This window comes from Pollicipes pollicipes, unplaced genomic scaffold (genome assembly GCF_011947565.3).
Source record: "Pollicipes pollicipes isolate AB1234 unplaced genomic scaffold, Ppol_2.1 Scaffold_6686;HRSCAF=7923_pilon_pilon_pilon, whole genome shotgun sequence".
Taxonomy (NCBI): Eukaryota; Metazoa; Arthropoda; class Thecostraca; order Pollicipedomorpha; family Pollicipedidae; genus Pollicipes; species Pollicipes pollicipes.
The window spans coordinates 2,467,932-2,485,333 of record NW_023596921.1 but is presented as its reverse complement, the minus strand read 5'-3'; the positions used below and the strand labels follow the sequence as shown (position 1 = coordinate 2,485,333).

Genomic DNA, 17,402 nt, shown 5'->3' with positions numbered 1-17,402 from the left:
GAGAGAGAGACATTCATATATATCTATATATATAATATATACTATATATATATATATATATAATATATATCATAATATATATATAATATATATATATATATATATATATATATATATATATTGTTACACGATATTATATATAATATATATATATATATAGATATATATATATATAATATATATATATATATATATATATATATATATCTATATAGTATATATATATATAGATATAGATATAGATCTCTCTCTCTCTCTCTCTCTCTCTCTCTCTCTCTCTCTCTCTCTCTCTCTCTCTCTCTCTCTCTCTCTCTCTCTCTCTCTCTCTCTCTCTCTCTGAGAAAATATGCCCTCAATAACAAATGGCCGTATCCGACAATTTTGAGGGGACCCTTTTACCATCAGGGGTCCTTTGTTGACCCTGTGCCCCCTTGCCAAGGTTCTGGCTGCGCCTCTGGCTCTGGCTATGCTCCTTCTTACATACAAAAGCAGATTAAGTGGGCTACATCCCATGAGGGCATTTGAATGTCCGTTGGGTCATCCTATGTCAAGGAGGGTGGCCTTCCGAAAGCTGTCTTATTTGCCAAATGGCACAGATAGGTAAAATGGGTAAGATTGTGCACCAATGAAAAACAACCGTAGATGTATATCTGGCATAACAGCCGTGACATGTAATCACTTGCAAAATATGTTACATAAATTAAGAGCGGACAATAACCGCCACATCTACTTCCCTCCTTCCGATTACCGGGTTTGCTTCCCAGAAAAGTTCCTGAATTATACCCTGAGCGTGTTCTCTCCCCCCCTCCCCCACTTTCTGAAACATTCCTACGCCTATGGGTGTATCGTATCCTCATGCACGGCGCACCATCGAATCCAAGACGCCCCTGTATCTAAACACAACATACGCACAGGCAACAAAACTCACGATAACCACGCGCGGAACACGGATTGATTCTATTTCCCAGCAGCCTGTTCGGAAGATTCTCAGCCCCTCCCGCACCTCTCTTTCAACCGAGCCCACCGCGCAGACCAAGACGAATAATACTGTTGAGTCGCTCCTGGCTGAGCGTTCGGACGTTCGTGCACTCCCGTCCCCAGGCTGGCCGGCGTCCAGCCCTCTGAAGCCGGAGGGTTGGAGCAGCCCCCCCCCCCCCTCCGGCTTCCAGCCTCCAGCCCTCCGGCTTTTATATAAATATTTGGTTCTTCCCATCATTGAATATGGATCCGTGGTGTATGCAGGTGGCAGGGAAGGCAGTCTAAAGTTCCTAACTCTCACACAAAAAAGGTTTTCGTGGCTTGCACAAGGAGCACTGCAGATATCCCCAATTTCGGCACTGGAAGTAGATGCGGGCATTATGTCTCTGGCCTGTCGACGTCTTGAGCACACCATAAGGTATGTCACGAAGATTAGACAAAATTCCAGTCACTCTACATTTGCCTCAACACATATATTGCCACGAGTTCACCATACATACTTAAGACGACCAAAACGTCGCTCGGGCCTTACAATCGCGTCTCCAATCCCCGTGTGTTTTGTCATAGTTTAAATCGTGTCCTACCGTGAGCCTCCGTGCCACCCGCCTTAGCAGTGTCCCGCTGGCAGCTGGCACCTCGAAAAATTTTGTTTATTTATGCTGACTCTAATCTCATCGTGACAGCAGCTTATGTACTACAAAAATGCAATCGCATGATCGCAAAATATCCACACTTTCGCTCCATTTGTACCGACGGCTCCAGGGCTGAAAATCACATCTTATTGTCTTTCTTGATAGTTTTTCACGTCTTTTTCATAATATGGAAACTTCTTGGCAGACGGCTGTTTTTTACTGGCACTTAACGGCGCGGCATATACAAATTCGTTGCTTGGCAACGGCGGCAAACCCACGGTTGGTAGAAGTGAGGCCCTACAAACGTTAATACAATTGCCTGTGGCTGATCCGTTGTCGATTGGTGTAATCGTTCAGGTCGCTGGGTTCTGCAATGGACATACGGCGGTTCTGTGGGAAAAAGCTAATAGCCATTTGATGCTCTTTCATCCCCAGTTCGATATGCGCTGTGCAGTTGCTTCTTTTGGGTCTACAGTGTCACAAGACAGGGCAAGAAAGCAGGACAGGCCTGCCACATCTGCAGGTCTGCATGGCGTGGCTCACCATAACTGGTGGATTTCGTTGGATGTCAGAAGCAGGAGATAGAAGCGAACTGAAATCTTGTATGCAATTCGCAAAATATCGAAATAATCAGAGATCCATATGTGTGGAAAGGTGTCAAGGGAAGAGGGAGGAGTGTGTTAGACTTGACGGGAAGGGGGGGGGGGATGGAGAGGCGAAGTTGTTTATTGTGAACTGTAGGTATAGACACGTTTTCCACTCATTACTTAGCCCGAATTTTATTCGGTATGACCGATAAAAATGGACCATTTTCTTGAAAACGACATTCAGCCAGCAATGTGCTAGCCAGCCTGTGCTAATATATTTGATTTCATTCATTACCTTGTCAGGGCTCATTGATCATGTTCCCTTACTGAGCCTCTTTAGTCTTTGCTGCTAGAAAGAGCTGGCCCCTGGCCCCAGGGGAATGTTCATCGTTCAGCACGGCCACGGCAAGGCAAGGGGCTGGCAATGGATCAACCACCCCAAAACAACTCCCCATTCTCATTCCCCCCCCCCCCCGCCGGCATTATAGGATCAGGTGCAGGGGATCCTGGAAGATACAAGTCTGACCAAAATCTTAGAAGGCACTGACATTCCAAAAAAGGCTGTCTTCCATGGCAGAAGTTACACGAAACGCAGGATTCTTTCAACGCAACACAGGCGGTAGCAACATACGCAATGTTCAATGAACCGGCATTGAACTTGTTTAGACATACAATGAACTTTGCCGTTACCAGAAAGGCACGATTTGAATGGAGTGAGGTGGGGGTGGGGGGTGGGAGGAGGGTCCCCCTCTTCCCTGCTTTTTTCGTGGTGGAGCATTGCGGAGTAGTTGCGCGCGGAAAGACTGAATGTAAAAGGAGGTACCGCCCCCCCCCCCCCCCCTCCCTCCCCCGCAACACAAGCGCTCATTTGATCGTGCATGCATCTTTGCCAATGTATGGTGGTTTGCACTGGGTGTTTTCATGTCAGGTGGTGGGAAATACCAGTTCAAGTGAAACATGCCGTGTCCAGTTAACATTATATGTGGATTTTAGGATGGCGCCGGTGTCGGGCCCGTGTCACTTGTCGAACGTTTGCGATACCTCTCAGTACGGTTTGCGTTAGCTCCTGTATCTATGTTTCCAGCCTCCATTCGAGCCCATTCCCGTTCTCGATTCCCGCACGACTGCTGCTGATGATGGCGAAGGGGACATTGACGAAGGACAGCCTGCTGCGAAAAGGATGGCAATGCTTGGTTAGTTCGGATAACATTTTGTGTCTATTGTTTTATGTTTCTACCCATCAATGTATTCTAGACCAAAACAGCTGGGCATTTGTTGCAAACCATCTTTCCCTGATATGCGATCACCACTCATTATTTGTTCCTGTGTAAATATTACGTTCCCGATCAAATCATCAGGTGAACCAGCAGCAAAGCACCACTATTGGATTCCAGTGATCATTAACAAACACGTCCCCGCCGGGCCTCAGATGGCCCTTCGCCGGGCCGGAGAAAGGGCGGATTTCCGCCCCCTTCGCCCATGATCTCGGCCCTATTGATGACATGGAAAAAGGCACCGGCGGAAAGGTATTGACGGCATAAGGCAAAAGCACATGTACTTTTTACCCATGTCAATGTTGAGATCACCACAGGTCCCCAATCCCGAAATTCTATCTCTTCGCATGGGTCAGGTCAAGTTTGTGATTATTCCAAAATGGCCCACATGGACAAGGATAACACGCTTTCTTTCTTTCTGCTCGTGACCAAACTTTTATGGCTGAATTGTATTCATGACTATGTGAGATAACAAAGCACCGAGGCAAGGAGTTAACAAAGCACCGAGTGCCATTTTAGGTGACGTTAGGGTCAAGCTTAAGGTCAAGTGAGGGCACATTTTCAAACGCTCAGAATCGAAGAATTCAGTGTTTTAACAGGGACATTGTAACATAATGTTTTTCAGGTAAGAGCACGTCCAGTGATGACTGTGAGAGGCCAAGAGATGCATTTTACTTGTCTTGTACTTCGACGACCTCCGGTCCCCAATGCTACTTTTGTTGCCCGCGGCATGCATGAGGAAAGTTCTTATGTTCATCTAGCGTCTAATTTAGTACCTTAGTTTGCTTTTTGACTCTGTTTTTGCGTGCCACAACGGCCCATTTACGACCAAAATATATTTCGCGCACACCTGAGGTCATCACAGGTCACTTATCTCGTATGACCTCTGGTGGCCCTTATTTAATCGCCAATGTCATTAGAGGCTATTTTGACCGTGCATTCGAAACCAGCGTCCATTTTTACTTTGCAGTCTAACAAACTGCCGATTATGGACGAACAGGCTGTGTTTTACAACATGCACCCATGTCGTTGGGTCGTGGCCTTACCTAAGGTCACGGTCCTCTGACGACATAGTGGTGGTAAATTTTAGGGCCATACTGTTGATTATATATCAGCAGCAGCAGGCTGCATAAATTTAACAGTGATCAGTTGAAGCTTGAGCGGCTTTATTTTTAGTTTGCATCTAACTGATGTTAGGTGCATTGCAGAACAAGTAAATAGCTCATAAAGTTGCGCTTCGTGTCGTTTTACTGTAACCTGCCATAACATGCACCTTATGAATTAATCCAGTGCAAAACATATCCCATTGATCTGAGACTGAAGATAGCGTGCGAAACGCGTAATCATGTTAGTGACTCGTGTGGTGATAACCCTGGTGTAACTGACCCGCGGCGGGTTATTTATGTCCTGAAAACCTGATCCTTATGTAGAATGCGTACGAGGGTTGTGCTATCTTATCAGGATGTTCGTCTGAACATGACGCGACACACGACTGGACCTCAAACTCCTTACAAAGGAGGAAGCCACTTGCTCAGCATCTGCAGTACTGCCAGTGCCATGATGTCTCCGAAAATAATGACAGACTCATGCCCAGGCGATGGCTGCTGCGCACAGTCAACGGTGAACGGCCGACTTGTCATCAGTGTCAGCTGCCTGGGCACCGCGAGATTTGACCCGCGTCCGGAGGTGGCGGCCTTCCTGGCAAACAAAGACAGGCGTAACCGTCAACCGGACCCGGAGAAGTACAAGCAGCGTGCATTTGCCAAGAAGTTCTTCCGCTCCGAGGGATCCCTGTAAAGTGTACTGGGTCACGTTGGGAGCACGCGTGTCAGCGAACTGTGGCGTCGTGGAAGCTGTTTGGTTCTAATCTGACCATGGCCGCCTGCAATACATGTGAACGACCTACTTTTGACTCTTCCTTCGAATGTTTCCAGCTTTGATGCCACTCTTGGCGTGATTTGCTCCATTATCATCCAATTGTCAACAGTTCAAATGCGATGATGCACTGTCATGTGCATGACACAGGATGTACACAAAGCAAAGCCGTCCTGGGTAAAACTGCCCGTTGTTTAACCTTCAAGTTAACGAGCTCAGACAGGTCATTAGTCAATTGCAGTGAGGTTGTAAAACAGATTGGAAATATTGAAACCTGACACATGACATCTATCTCCGTCCTAGGAGCTTCGGAGCCTCAGTAAGATGGCATAGGCGTCCGATGTCCTCATTAGGCATTCATCTATTACGATGCATTTACGTCAAGACATTAAGGCGGATTGCTGAAAATGAGTTAAGTAAGATGCATCGTGCAGGCTATCATTGTATTCAGATCGATTACTACGTGACAAAAACTTACCAGCGGTCCTCCAGTGTTTGCGGAAAAAGCAGAACAAATGTACATCGTGGAGATAATTGAAACTCAGCAAACATGTCCCGTTTGTGTTCAGCTGACAGTTCCGGGTAAAATAACCTGAAAGGAAGATATCTTCGAAGTTATTTCACTTCATGATTTATTTGGACGATCTTTCTAGGGGTGGAATCTCCTGTAATGCTTTTGGCGGGGCCTGGGCCCCACCAACATTTTTGGAGAAGCTCCATCCATAGTTGTTACATTGATTTTCCGGTCGGTGCTATCTTAAAAATTCTGCGAAATCGACTGAGAGGTTTGCTTAATGAGGAATGGGGGCTATGATAATTTTTTGGATTGCTCCTTCCCCCCCCCCCCCCCCCAGTGACAATTCCTTATCCGAGGCCCTGACACCCGCCGCCTGGTATGCTCTGCAGTGGCCAACGCCGTTCACCCTATGGAAACTGCAACCCAGACCGTTGGTGTCCTTGCTCTCGAGGTTGTGGGTGCGCATGTTCAAACCTTTCGATGTAATTTGTTTCACTGACTCATTCTGAAAAAGGACAAACGCTCCCAGGCAAACATGCGATGGCTTTATTCGTTTTCGTTTTTCGCGCGGAATAACTTCAGCTTCTTTACGTTGACGCAGGAGGCCTTCTGGCCCGCGCAATGGGCTCCGGACCAACACAGGAACCCTCATTGACGCATCAACGTTCCTGATCGCCGCGGCTGATCCAAAAATTGTCACAGAGGCCTCAATTCCATACTTGTTCTGTTTGTTCCGTGTTCTTCAGGAATATTGAGGAACCCAGAATGTAGATTGCAGATGGAAATGGGCTCTAAATTTATATTGACATGGCCAGCCAATGTCGTCTTAAAATGCTCAGGCTTCAGTCAGAAGTAATGTTTTATAAAGATTATTGTAACATGGTTTTGAACATGCGCGCTCTTAAATCTTGGCAACAACCCCTACGCCCGGAGTTGCAGTCTCCAAAGGCCGCGTGGCGTCGGCACCGCAGCTATGACACTAAGCGACGGCCAATGGGCAGACCAAAAAGAGGACGCATCTGGGGGAAGATGGCTGGCATATAGGTAAGTCGGCACAGATGTGAAAGGTAGTGCAAAAGTAAGCCAGACGCATCCTTGATCTGAAAAAAATCGGGATTGGGCAGATAACATCACCGCGCCCTCTCCACCTCGGAGGCCCGCGGAGACAGGTTTGCAATTTTGGCAAAGCCGCATTCACACTGCCAGCTTGATATGGCAGCCCTTTAGCGGGCGACGGCTTCTCACCGGCAAATGGAGAACATGGAGGCCAACTGGTGGCGAACAGCCGGCGCATAACAGCCCCGCTCCTGCAACCCACGGAAGGAACGACTGGTATTTTTTCGTGTCTTTCTTCCCGGAACGACATCAGTCAAACTTAATCTTGGCACACTATGCCGATATCCCAGCGCTGGACCCTCATCGCCGTCCCTGTCTCGATTCCGGTCCGCCTGCTCCACCCCCTAGGACTTCGGCTCCGGCTCCAGCCCAGCCCAGCCCAGCCCAGCCCAGCCCAGCCCGGCCCGGCCCAGCCCGGCCCGGCCCGGCCCGGTCCAGCCCGGCCCAGCCCGGCCCAACCTGCAGGGCTCGGCCGGGCTGCTGGACTGGGGCCGCGGCTGAGCCTGGACCAGGGCCTGCGCCGCCAGGCCACATGGCCGCCGGGCCGGGTTCCTCCCGGGTTTCCCCTCTCCCCCAGGTAGCGCTTTTCTCCACACCGACGGGCTGACAAAAAATCCTGGCATCGTCGTCAGCCTGTGTGTGACGCTACAGCCGCATGACTTGTTTATCACATGACGTGCGTGAGGAGAATACTGGGCTGTGATCGGTCCTGACAAGGTGCCGACGACGGATCGAACGCTGGTCTCAACTCGTGACTTTAGTGGAATGTTCCACGTTTATATGAAGTTTTGAAATGAAAAAGCCACCTTGAAGATCTTACGGTGCTGTTCGCAATCATGCCCTTCTTAAGGCCTGGGCGCCTCTAATTTCCAAGCTCCACCCCCGCGAAAACGGGAAAAAGTATATCGGGAAGAGCATTTCAGTCACCATGGAATTCATGACGTCATTAAAAAGTCATTCAAATCCTGCCATTCTATAACGCATGCGATGATTAAGGCCATACAAATATCGCTGTTCATATCCGGCGCTCGTTAGCGTGATTTCCAGATACAGCGGTCGTCACATAGCTCTCAATTAATGTTGTGCAAGGTAAGGCGAGGCAATGAAACCATGGCGCATCGGGAAGAGTATTAACTTGGCAGATGATTTAACTGTCTAGAGCAGTCTTTTTCACTTAAAGCATGCCAAAAGCTATAAGTGAGCTTATTTCATCACATCCGATTCCCGTTTCAATATCTCCAAATGTGAAACATTCCCTTGCGAATAGGTTTTCTTTCGTTCTACGCTTTTGGCGGGCAGCTGCCAAATATTTGGTAGTACTTCGCTGGGGGAGGGGAGGGGGGGGGGAGGGAAGGGGAGAAAGTGGCGCATCTGTTTCGAGGGAAGGCACTCCATGTTAACCAGGAGTTGGCCGGGGCTGCATATTTCTCGGTGACCGTGCAATTGTCCGCGGGGCCGTCGATGCGGTATTGTTTTCCATGTCAACAATAAAATCATGAGAGTCGTTGCTCTTGTTAGTGGGGGCAAAGACAGCTGCTATAATATGATGCAGTGTGTCAGTGCGGGACATGAAATTGTTGCCTTGGCAAATCTTCATCCTCCCCGCCAGTCTGAGGGTAAGGATTTCAAGCTACGTGAATAATGGTTCCAACTATCGTCCGCATAAGCGGTGCCGTTTTTCTTCTGAAGTTAAGGTATATAAAAGACGAATAATGTGATTCCTGTCAACTGTTTGCGTGGACCTATTCAAAACAATTCCCTGAAATGGTAAAATCTAGAGATTGGCAGTCAACTATGATGCCTTAATAAGTGAGGAATTCTGTTTAGAAGGTGTCATCTTGCCATCGGGCATGACAAATTATGAGATAGGTACTTTTTAGTACAGTACTTTATCTTATTAGCACACTTTTTGTCCTGATTGGATGAAAAATCTTACCTTACTTTTTACACTTGTCAGGATTTAGTAAGGCAAAAGCCTGTAGGCCCAATGCTTGCCATACTCATGTGGTTGGTAACTAGGCTTGGTCTTGGATTGGAATATGGTACACTTTTTAGGTCTAATGATGATCAAGCCTGAACTTGAAGGTGTTGAGGGGTGTAGACAGAGCTACCTGTGAGGGACGATTGTTCCAATCATTGATGGCGCATACACTGAACATATTTGTGTACACTGTGGACATATTTGCAGACTTTAGATGATGCTTGTGGTTTAGAGAGCTTCCAACAGTGGCCTCTACTACTCCCCAGCATCAAGGAAGGAACAAAGTCATCAGGATTTAAGTCTATGCTTGAATGGAGGAGGTGGTACATGTCTACTATATCTCCCTATCTCCTTGACATGTTTGGTAACACAGAGAAGTTAGCTTCATATGCTAAAGAAGCATATTTTTTGTCAATATAGGTTATCCCTGATATTTGCCATCATTCTAGCCATGCACCCTTGTGCCCACTCTGCAAGCTTTTGGTCTGTATAGTTAATGGTCCCCATATGATTTTATCATATCCTATGTGGAGCTGTCATGTAGGCTTTGTACAGAAAAGGTTGCATTTTTACTTCAATGTTTTGTCCACCAACAAAATCTTTGTGGCCTTTGAGGGTGCAGATGCCACCTATTTCCAAAATTTTAGGTTCTGGTCTACTGGGATGTCCAAGTCTCTCCTGATCTGTTGACTTGTTGCTGTAAGATGTGAACCCTGCACTTACATATGTGCTTCAGATTCCTGGACCCATTGTGCAGAGCTATATGCTTTGATTCATTAATGGGAGTTGCCATGGTCGGACCACGCCATGGCAGTGTCAAAGACACACTGGAGGTCTCTAATTTGCCAGGTACAGCTATGCTGCCATAACCTTTAGTGTCATCATGAGTATTTTGATTGAGGCTGTCATCACATCAGACATATGGTCTTTGTAAATGATAAACAGAAATGGTCCCATGACCAAACCCTGAGGAATGCCACTGATGATGGGGGACCACTGATGATGAGTGAGCACTCCTGGCTTCCCCGCTTTGCTACCAGCCAGTCATAAAAGCTCCAATCCACTGCAACAATTTGTCAGACACACAATCAGCCTGCAATTCACTAAGAAGGTATTTGTGTGGCACAGAATAGGAAGCCCAATGAAAATCCAGATATATTGCATCTCTTGGTTTAGCCAGGTCAATCAGTCTGCTCCAATTGTCAAAAACCTCCAGGAGTTAACTACTGTACAACCCCTTGGGATGGAATACATGCTGGTGGTTTGACAGCTGCCCAGATGAGTTCAAGTAGGTTATCAGCAGGTCTCTGATGATGAACTCTGAAATGTTGCAGGTTATTGTTGTCAAGCTGATGGGTTGACCATTTCTGTGTAATTGCCTGTCTCCTTTCTTATGAATGGGCACTACTGAGGACAGTTTTCAGTCTTCAGAAAGGCTGCCACACTCCAGAGACATGTGGAACAGCAAAGGCAGAGGAGCACAGATAGTTTTTGATGCCTTATGCAGTATCCTATAGTGAAGTCTGTCAGGCCCGGGGGGACTGGACACCCTCAGTGTTCCCAGTTTTTCAGTAATGTTGCATTTTAAAATTTCTATGCTTTCTGACCTGGGTGTGTTGTGCTGCCAACATGGTTCTGGAACAACTGAAGTAGCATTCTTAGCATACACCACTAAAGAAGATGTTGGGGAGTCAGCCTTTCCATGGTCATTGCTCCTTAGCACCCCATCTTGGTCATGTAGATCTTTGATGCCTGTCTTAGCTTTCAGTTGCAAGTTAGTGTACTGTCAGGATGCTTTTGGGTGAGACTTGATACCTTCAGCAATACATTTTTCAAACTCACTTCAAAGACTTCTGGCACAAGTTTTGAGATCATTAAACACTGTATGAACCAAACATAATGAACTAGATCATTGAATCAAGTATAGATCCTTCACAATGAGTCCTTCTTTTTCTTTAGCTGCAGGGCCATCCTGCTTATGTACGAATTATTCTTCCTAGAACATGTGCTGACCCTTAAATATAGAGGTATTTGGTTCCATGAAATGTCATGTGGTTTTTGTCATGTGAATAGGTTGTTATTGTTAGATTGGTTTCTTTACCTAAGTTGGCTGAACTATGTATTCTCAGATGAGATGGACAGCTACATGTACCAAACAGTGGGACACAGTAGCATTCATCTGTATGCTGAAGCCATGGATCTGCCTCTGTATCGAGCATCAATAAAGGGAGCAGCACATGCCAGTGACAAGGAGTACAGTCCAACAGAGGGGGATGAGGTGGAAGACCTCCACAGACTCCTTAGTAAAATAAAAGTAAGTGTTAACCTCACATATAATTGTGATAAAGATTGCTCAGCATTATTATTAAAATGCATGGCAAAATTGTTCTGCAGTTTGATCACTCGGGCAGTTAAGTCATTGTGCTTAGAAGAAACTGTTGTTCTTGCATTCATGTATTCAAATGGTAAAGCCAAAGACAAATAGCCTTGCACTTTGTGTTCAGTATATGCTAGCAATTTTTTAGTGTCCTCAGCTACCTCCTCTTTTAAGTTATGTGTTCAGCACATAGACCATTTCAGTGTGACTTGTGTGCAATAAAAGGTCTGTGTTCCAGGATGATGTCAATTTTGAGGCAGTCTCAGTTGGAGCTATTCTGTCTGATTATCAGCGAGTTCGTGTAGAAAATGTGTAAGTTGGGGATCATTTGCAGTTTTGCTGAATCTGTTTAGATTTGGAAAAGGCACAATTTTATATCACCATGATATTGTGGTTTCACTGGGCTTGGATATCTGAGCTGTTTCTAGTGCATTTTCGGTGATGGTGGCAAACATGTACACATTTCTTGGTACATCTCTGCTGCATGATCTGTCACACTTCATGCCTCTGCTCCTGCCCCCCCCCCCCCCCCCACTCCCCTACCCAACCTTCTGTAAATTCTGCTGTCAAGCAACATAACCAAATATACCACATATCCAAAACATGTGCACTTCTAAATGGACTGATATCCACTCATTATCTCCAATATGTTTATGTACAACAAATTCATGTAGTTTTGTTGCAAGATTGTGTATGATCCAGCTGAATTTCACTGCCTTGTTACCATACAATGACTGTAAGCCCTCATGGCAGGGTTCCACATGTCTGCATTGTTGCATGCTCGTGGCTGGCTCTGATGTCCCTGTGTGTGCGTGTTAGATGCTCGCGGCTGGGCCTGACCTCGCTGGCCTACCTCTGGCGGCGGGACCAGGCAGAGCTGCTGCAGGAGATGATCAGCTGCCAGGTGCATGCGGTGCTGGTCAAAGTAGCTGCGCTCGGCCTGCTACCTGACAAACACCTGGGCCAGAGTCTGCAGGAGATCCGGCCGCACATGGAGCTGATGGTGGGTACCACAGCCAACCAACAGCACAAGGGAGCTGATGGTAGGTACCACAGCCGACCAAAAGCACAAGGGAGCTGATGGTGGGTACCACAGCCGACCCACAGCACAAGGGAGCTGATGGTGGACACCACAGCCGACCCACAGCACAAGGAAGCTGATGGTGGGTACCTCAGCCGACCAAAAGCACAAGGGAGCTGATGGTGGGTACCACAGCCAACCAAAAGCACAAGGTGATGGTGGGTACTACAGCCAACCAAAAGTACAGGGGAGCTGATGGTGGGTACCGCAGCCAACCAAAAGCACAAGGGAGCTGATGGTGGGTACCACAGCCAACCAAAAGCACAAGGGAGCTGATGGTGGGTGCCACAGCCAACCCACGGCACAAGGGAGCTGATGGTGGCTACCACAGCCAACCAAAAGCACAATGGAGCTGATGGTGAGTACTGCAGCCAGCCCACGGCACATGGGGACCTGATGGTGGACATTCCGGCTGACTCACTGTGCGTAAGAGAGGTAAATGAGAGCTGGACTGTGACGTGGGCTTCAGGCTCTTGCATGGTATTATCACGGCAGCTGGCGTGAAGGGCTGCTTGACCTCTAGTAGTTGGTCCTGTGTAAGGTGTGAAGCGGAATGAGCTTGAAAGGTAATTTTCACCTGTTTTTAGCAGTTATGCTCGTGATGGGTAAAGCACTAGTATGGCTGAACACAGTCACAGTCAGTGGGAACATTCAGACCTCTGTTGTCGGTTTATTTGACCAATCTGCCAGTGCTGGAATACCATTGCATGCTGTTTGTGGTGGTCAGTGGTGTGTTGAATCATGGACATTTGACCTCCTTATATTTGGTTTCCGTTTTCTTTTCAGGCAGAACGATATGGACTGAACGTTTGTGGAGAGGGAGGGGAGTACGAAACGTTCACGTTAGATTGTCCGCTGTTCAAAAAGAGGATTATTGTGTGAGTTTTACGTCTATTTTCTGCATGCTAATCCGATGATGCACAGTTCATGTAGCTGTAGTCGCTTTATGCTGCTTTGCGTATTTTGTCTTGTCTAGAGCTTTTTGATTTCGGAAACTTGGCGTATGGTCCATTTCAGTGTAGCAACATGCAGCTAATAATTCGGCTCACTGCTACCTGTATTCACGTTCGTTGTGTGTCAGACATGTTGTTGTTTTTTTGCCAGCACCACTGCCTAACCAGATTGTTCTTGTTTCTAGCGATGACCAGAAAACTGTGGTGCACTCTGACGATGCCTTCGCCCCTGTTGCCTATCTCAACTTCACCCGCACACGTCTGGAAGATAAAGATATGGTATGTCTCGCATCTTGCCCGTTGGTGAATATTCACGCATTGCCAGCCTTTGCCAGTTGCAAGCATGCGACGCATTTCGCAATTTCGTAACAACCAGTTACTGGAAATGCGGTGACATAACTTGAGCACCAAGAGTACGTGTTATGTGATTGAGTCATAAGCACCATTTGGTTGGTGAGGTACCGGGCGAACCTTACTAATCCAATAATCGGGTTTGGTAAACCGAGAATACTGACGAATTTTGTAAAATGAGAAGCTGTGTTGTATTATACTTCCTTTCCCGATCTCAATGCAATAAAGTTGCGCGCAAAATTGGTGATGCGTGATGCCGTTCCAAAATTGTGGCATTATCGTTTCGACCATTATCAAGTCTCCCATGGGAGGTCTTGCCAGGACTAGAGCAGAACTGCCTTGACCAGCTGTCTTGGAGAGTCCCGTCGAATGTGTCGATTCAGTGTGCGTCAGTGTAGCACACGGCGATGACAGCAGCGCCTGTGATCGGACATGAGTACTCGTTGTTCAGACACTGCTGACCGGGCAGGGTGACCTGAGCCAAGCCCAGCGGATCCAGGGTCTGCCCTTGCCGTCCGTCCGCCCGGCGCTGGTCGCGGAAACTCGGGCGGCCGCTCTTGCAAATGGCAGCACCGAGTGTCCGCCAGACGACGCTACCATAGCTCCGGAACCGTCCGTGGCCGAGTCGGAGGGCTGGTTCTGGATCGGCCCGATCGACGGCCGAGAGGGCGGAGGCCAGTCCGGCCTCGCAGTCGCACTGGACCAGCTCAGTGGTGAGTGGGGGGAATGCGGGCCGGGCCCATCCCACCGCGTTTACGCGTGCTCATCTCCATCGTTGCCAACTTGGACCCGCGTAAACACTAGAACTCTCGGAGGCGGTTTAGCTCCGTAGTCGCTGCTCGCAGCTGCGTGCTTTGCGTGGCCCTTGCTGATCGCGCGGCGTCGCCGCCAGGCCTGACCGCGCGCCGCGCCGCCGCCAGAGGTGCTCTCGGCGCACCAGCTGACCGTCCGTGACCTGGCGCTGGTCGGCATGTACGTGGCCCGGCTGTCGCAGTACGCGGCCCTGAACGCCGAGTACGTGCGCCGCGTGGGCGAGAGCGGGCCGGCGCGCGTCTGCTTGCAGGCGCCGCTGCCGGCCGGCGTGACCGTGCGACTGGAGGCGGCGGCGCTGCGGCCGGCGGCCGCTCCCCGCCGCGCCCTCCACGTGCAGAGCGTGTCACACTGGGCGCCGGCCAATATCGGCCCCTACAGCCAGTCGGTGCAGGTGAGCGGGCGACGGCCGCGGCGCGTGACGCCCGGTGGCATGCAGGTGCGCCGTCGGCCCCTGCTGTCGCCAGGGGCGCCGTGGGCTCTGGGAGACGGACCTGCTCTGGATGTCCGCTCGTGGTGTTGTTTCTCCGGTTGGCTGGAGGGAGCGCTTCGGTGCCCAGTCTGGAATGGTCTGAGCTTGCTCTGGTTTTGGATCTGTCACTTAGTAGGTTAAGTCGATACGACTTAACCTACTCTGTCTGGTCTCTGTCTGGCGTGTCTCTGTCAGGCGTCATTCTCGATCCTGTTTTACTTCATAAAAGGCACGTGGCTGGCCTCTGACTCTGCCACTGGTCACGCGCCCCGCTGTGCCGCCGTAACGCGCCCCTCTCCGCCCCCAGTGCTGTGATGTGCTGCACGTGGCCGACCTCTTACTGCACCGCCGGTAACGTGTTCCCTCTCCGCCCCCAGTGCGGTAACGTGCTGCACGTGGCCGACCTCTTACTGCACCGCCGGTAACGTGTTCCCTCTCCGCCCTCAGTGCGGTGACGTGCTGCACGTGGCCGACCTCTTACTGCACCGCCGGTAACGTGTTCCCTCTCCGCCCTCAGTGCGGTGACGTGCTGCACGTGGCCGACCTCTTACTGCACCGCCGGTAACGTGTCCCCTGTCCGCCCTCAGTGCGGTGACGTGCTGCACGTGGCCGGCATGATCGGCCTGGACCCGGCCAGCATGCGTCTGGTACGCGGTGGCGCCAACCAAGCGCGGCTGGCGCTCCGCCACGTGCGCCGGGTGATCGAGGCGTCGGTAGCGGGCGCCGACGACGGCTGGGTGGCGCAGGTGAGGAGCTGACCGGCAGCATCGCTGGCCGGCACGCCATGGCCGGGCTCAGGGGCGCACCACCGGCGGAGACCGACGCTCGCTCACTGCTCGCGATCTGGGATATGTCCCCGATGGCCCAGGAATGGGCTCTGGTAGGGGTATGGACAACGACATGAATGCTGATGAAAGCGCTGAATTTTGTTGTTTTTGCTTTTTTTATAGTTTTTGTTTTTACTGTGTGTGCTGTATTAGCAATTATGGCTACAGCCCATGTTTGGCAATCTCCACAAAAGCCGTGAGGCTTTCGTGTCGGGTCATTTGAAGAGGGGCCTTTTGACGTTGTGCCTGTCTGGCTGGCCCCCTCCCAGGACGCTGCTCGCCTCCTTCCGCGCTGACCTGTTCCCGTCCCGGCGCCGCCACCAGACCACCTGCTACGTAACGGAGCCGGCGCTGGTGGCGTCCTGCTCGGCCCTGCTGACGGCGGCGCTGCCCGCCTCGCTGGGCTGCGTCGTGGTGGTGCCGGCCCTGCCGCGCGCCGCCAGCGTTGAGTGGCACGTGACGGCGCACGCCCGCAACGCCCAGTTCCAGAGTGAGTGTGAGTCCCGTGCGCTCCCCTTGCCTCGCCTCCCAGCCCAGGGTCCGGGGCATCTTCTCTGGGGCTTGGTTAGTCCTGCTAACGTCCCGTGCGCTCCCCTTGCCTCGCCTCCCAGCCCAGGGTCCGGGGCATCTTCTCTGGGGCTTGGTTAGTCCTGCTAACGGACACGCTGATCACGGTCCTGGCGGCACAGGGAGGCGTTGCAGCAGGGGTGGAAGGCTGGCGCCTCGTAGTGGATGGTGCTACTTCTGAGAAGGCCTCCCTCCCTTCCAAACACGCCCACACTGGGGGTCAGCCTAATTGTCGCCATTTTTCATCCTGTGCTCAACAGTGACACTCAACAGACGTGTATTGTCTCATCACTGACTGCGTCCGGCCGCTGACTCCAGCCTGGTGTCACTGCGTCCGTCCGCGCGTGTCTCGGTGTGCGGTGTGCTGTCCAGCCGGCCGCGGTCCTGACTGTGTGCCGTCGTGTCCAGCTCGGCAGTCGAGCCTCCAGCTGGACGGCACCACGCTCCAGGTGTCCGTGCGCTGGAGCGCCGCCCACCGGCTGGCAGCCACCACCGTGCTGTGCGCCTGCCCGGCCGGCGCGCCCTCGCCCGATCAGCTGGGCGCCTGCCTGCGCGCCACACTGGGCTGTCTGCGCGCCAGGGCTGGCTCGGCCGCCGCCTGCCGCCTGCGCCTCTTCCACCGGTGCGTGAGAGGGGGAGGGGGAGGGGGGGGGGACTGGGACTGTTCCATCGCTGTACGGACTCGATTTGCGGTTGAGGCTCTGATGGGCGGTGGCGCCGTCCCTCTGCATCGCACCAACACGTGTTGCGGCATTTGTGCGCTAGCGGAACCTCGTGCGGGCGATGTGCCGCGTCCAGCCCCCCCCCCCCCCCACTAACCCCACCCCGCCCTCTGTCACTGCTGCAGTGTGGAGGAGGCGGCGGCGGTGGAGCGAGCGTGCCGGCCGTTCCGGCGGCCCGGCTGTGTGGTGGTGCCCGTGCCGGTGCTGGCCGTGGCCGACGGCTCGCACCAGCTGGCCATCACCGGTCTCGCACTGGACGCCGCGCGACCGAAGCGGGACTGA

General features: G+C 50.9%; 1 protein-coding gene across 1 annotated transcript; it reads left to right on the top strand.

The window, feature by feature from the left end:
* Positions 1–8,376: 8,376 nt before the first annotated feature.
* Positions 8,377–17,402, top strand: LOC119107290 (diphthine--ammonia ligase). Its single transcript, XM_037230710.1, has 13 exons — positions 8,377–8,595; positions 11,090–11,274; positions 11,576–11,649; positions 12,157–12,340; positions 13,205–13,296; positions 13,557–13,650; positions 14,192–14,435; positions 14,643–14,926; positions 15,592–15,750; positions 16,156–16,185; positions 16,216–16,321; positions 16,807–17,024; positions 17,352–17,402. Exons 1-13 carry the CDS (start codon positions 8,475–8,477, stop codon positions 17,400–17,402), a joined length of 1,842 nt encoding a protein of 613 aa, XP_037086605.1. The 5' UTR covers positions 8,377–8,474.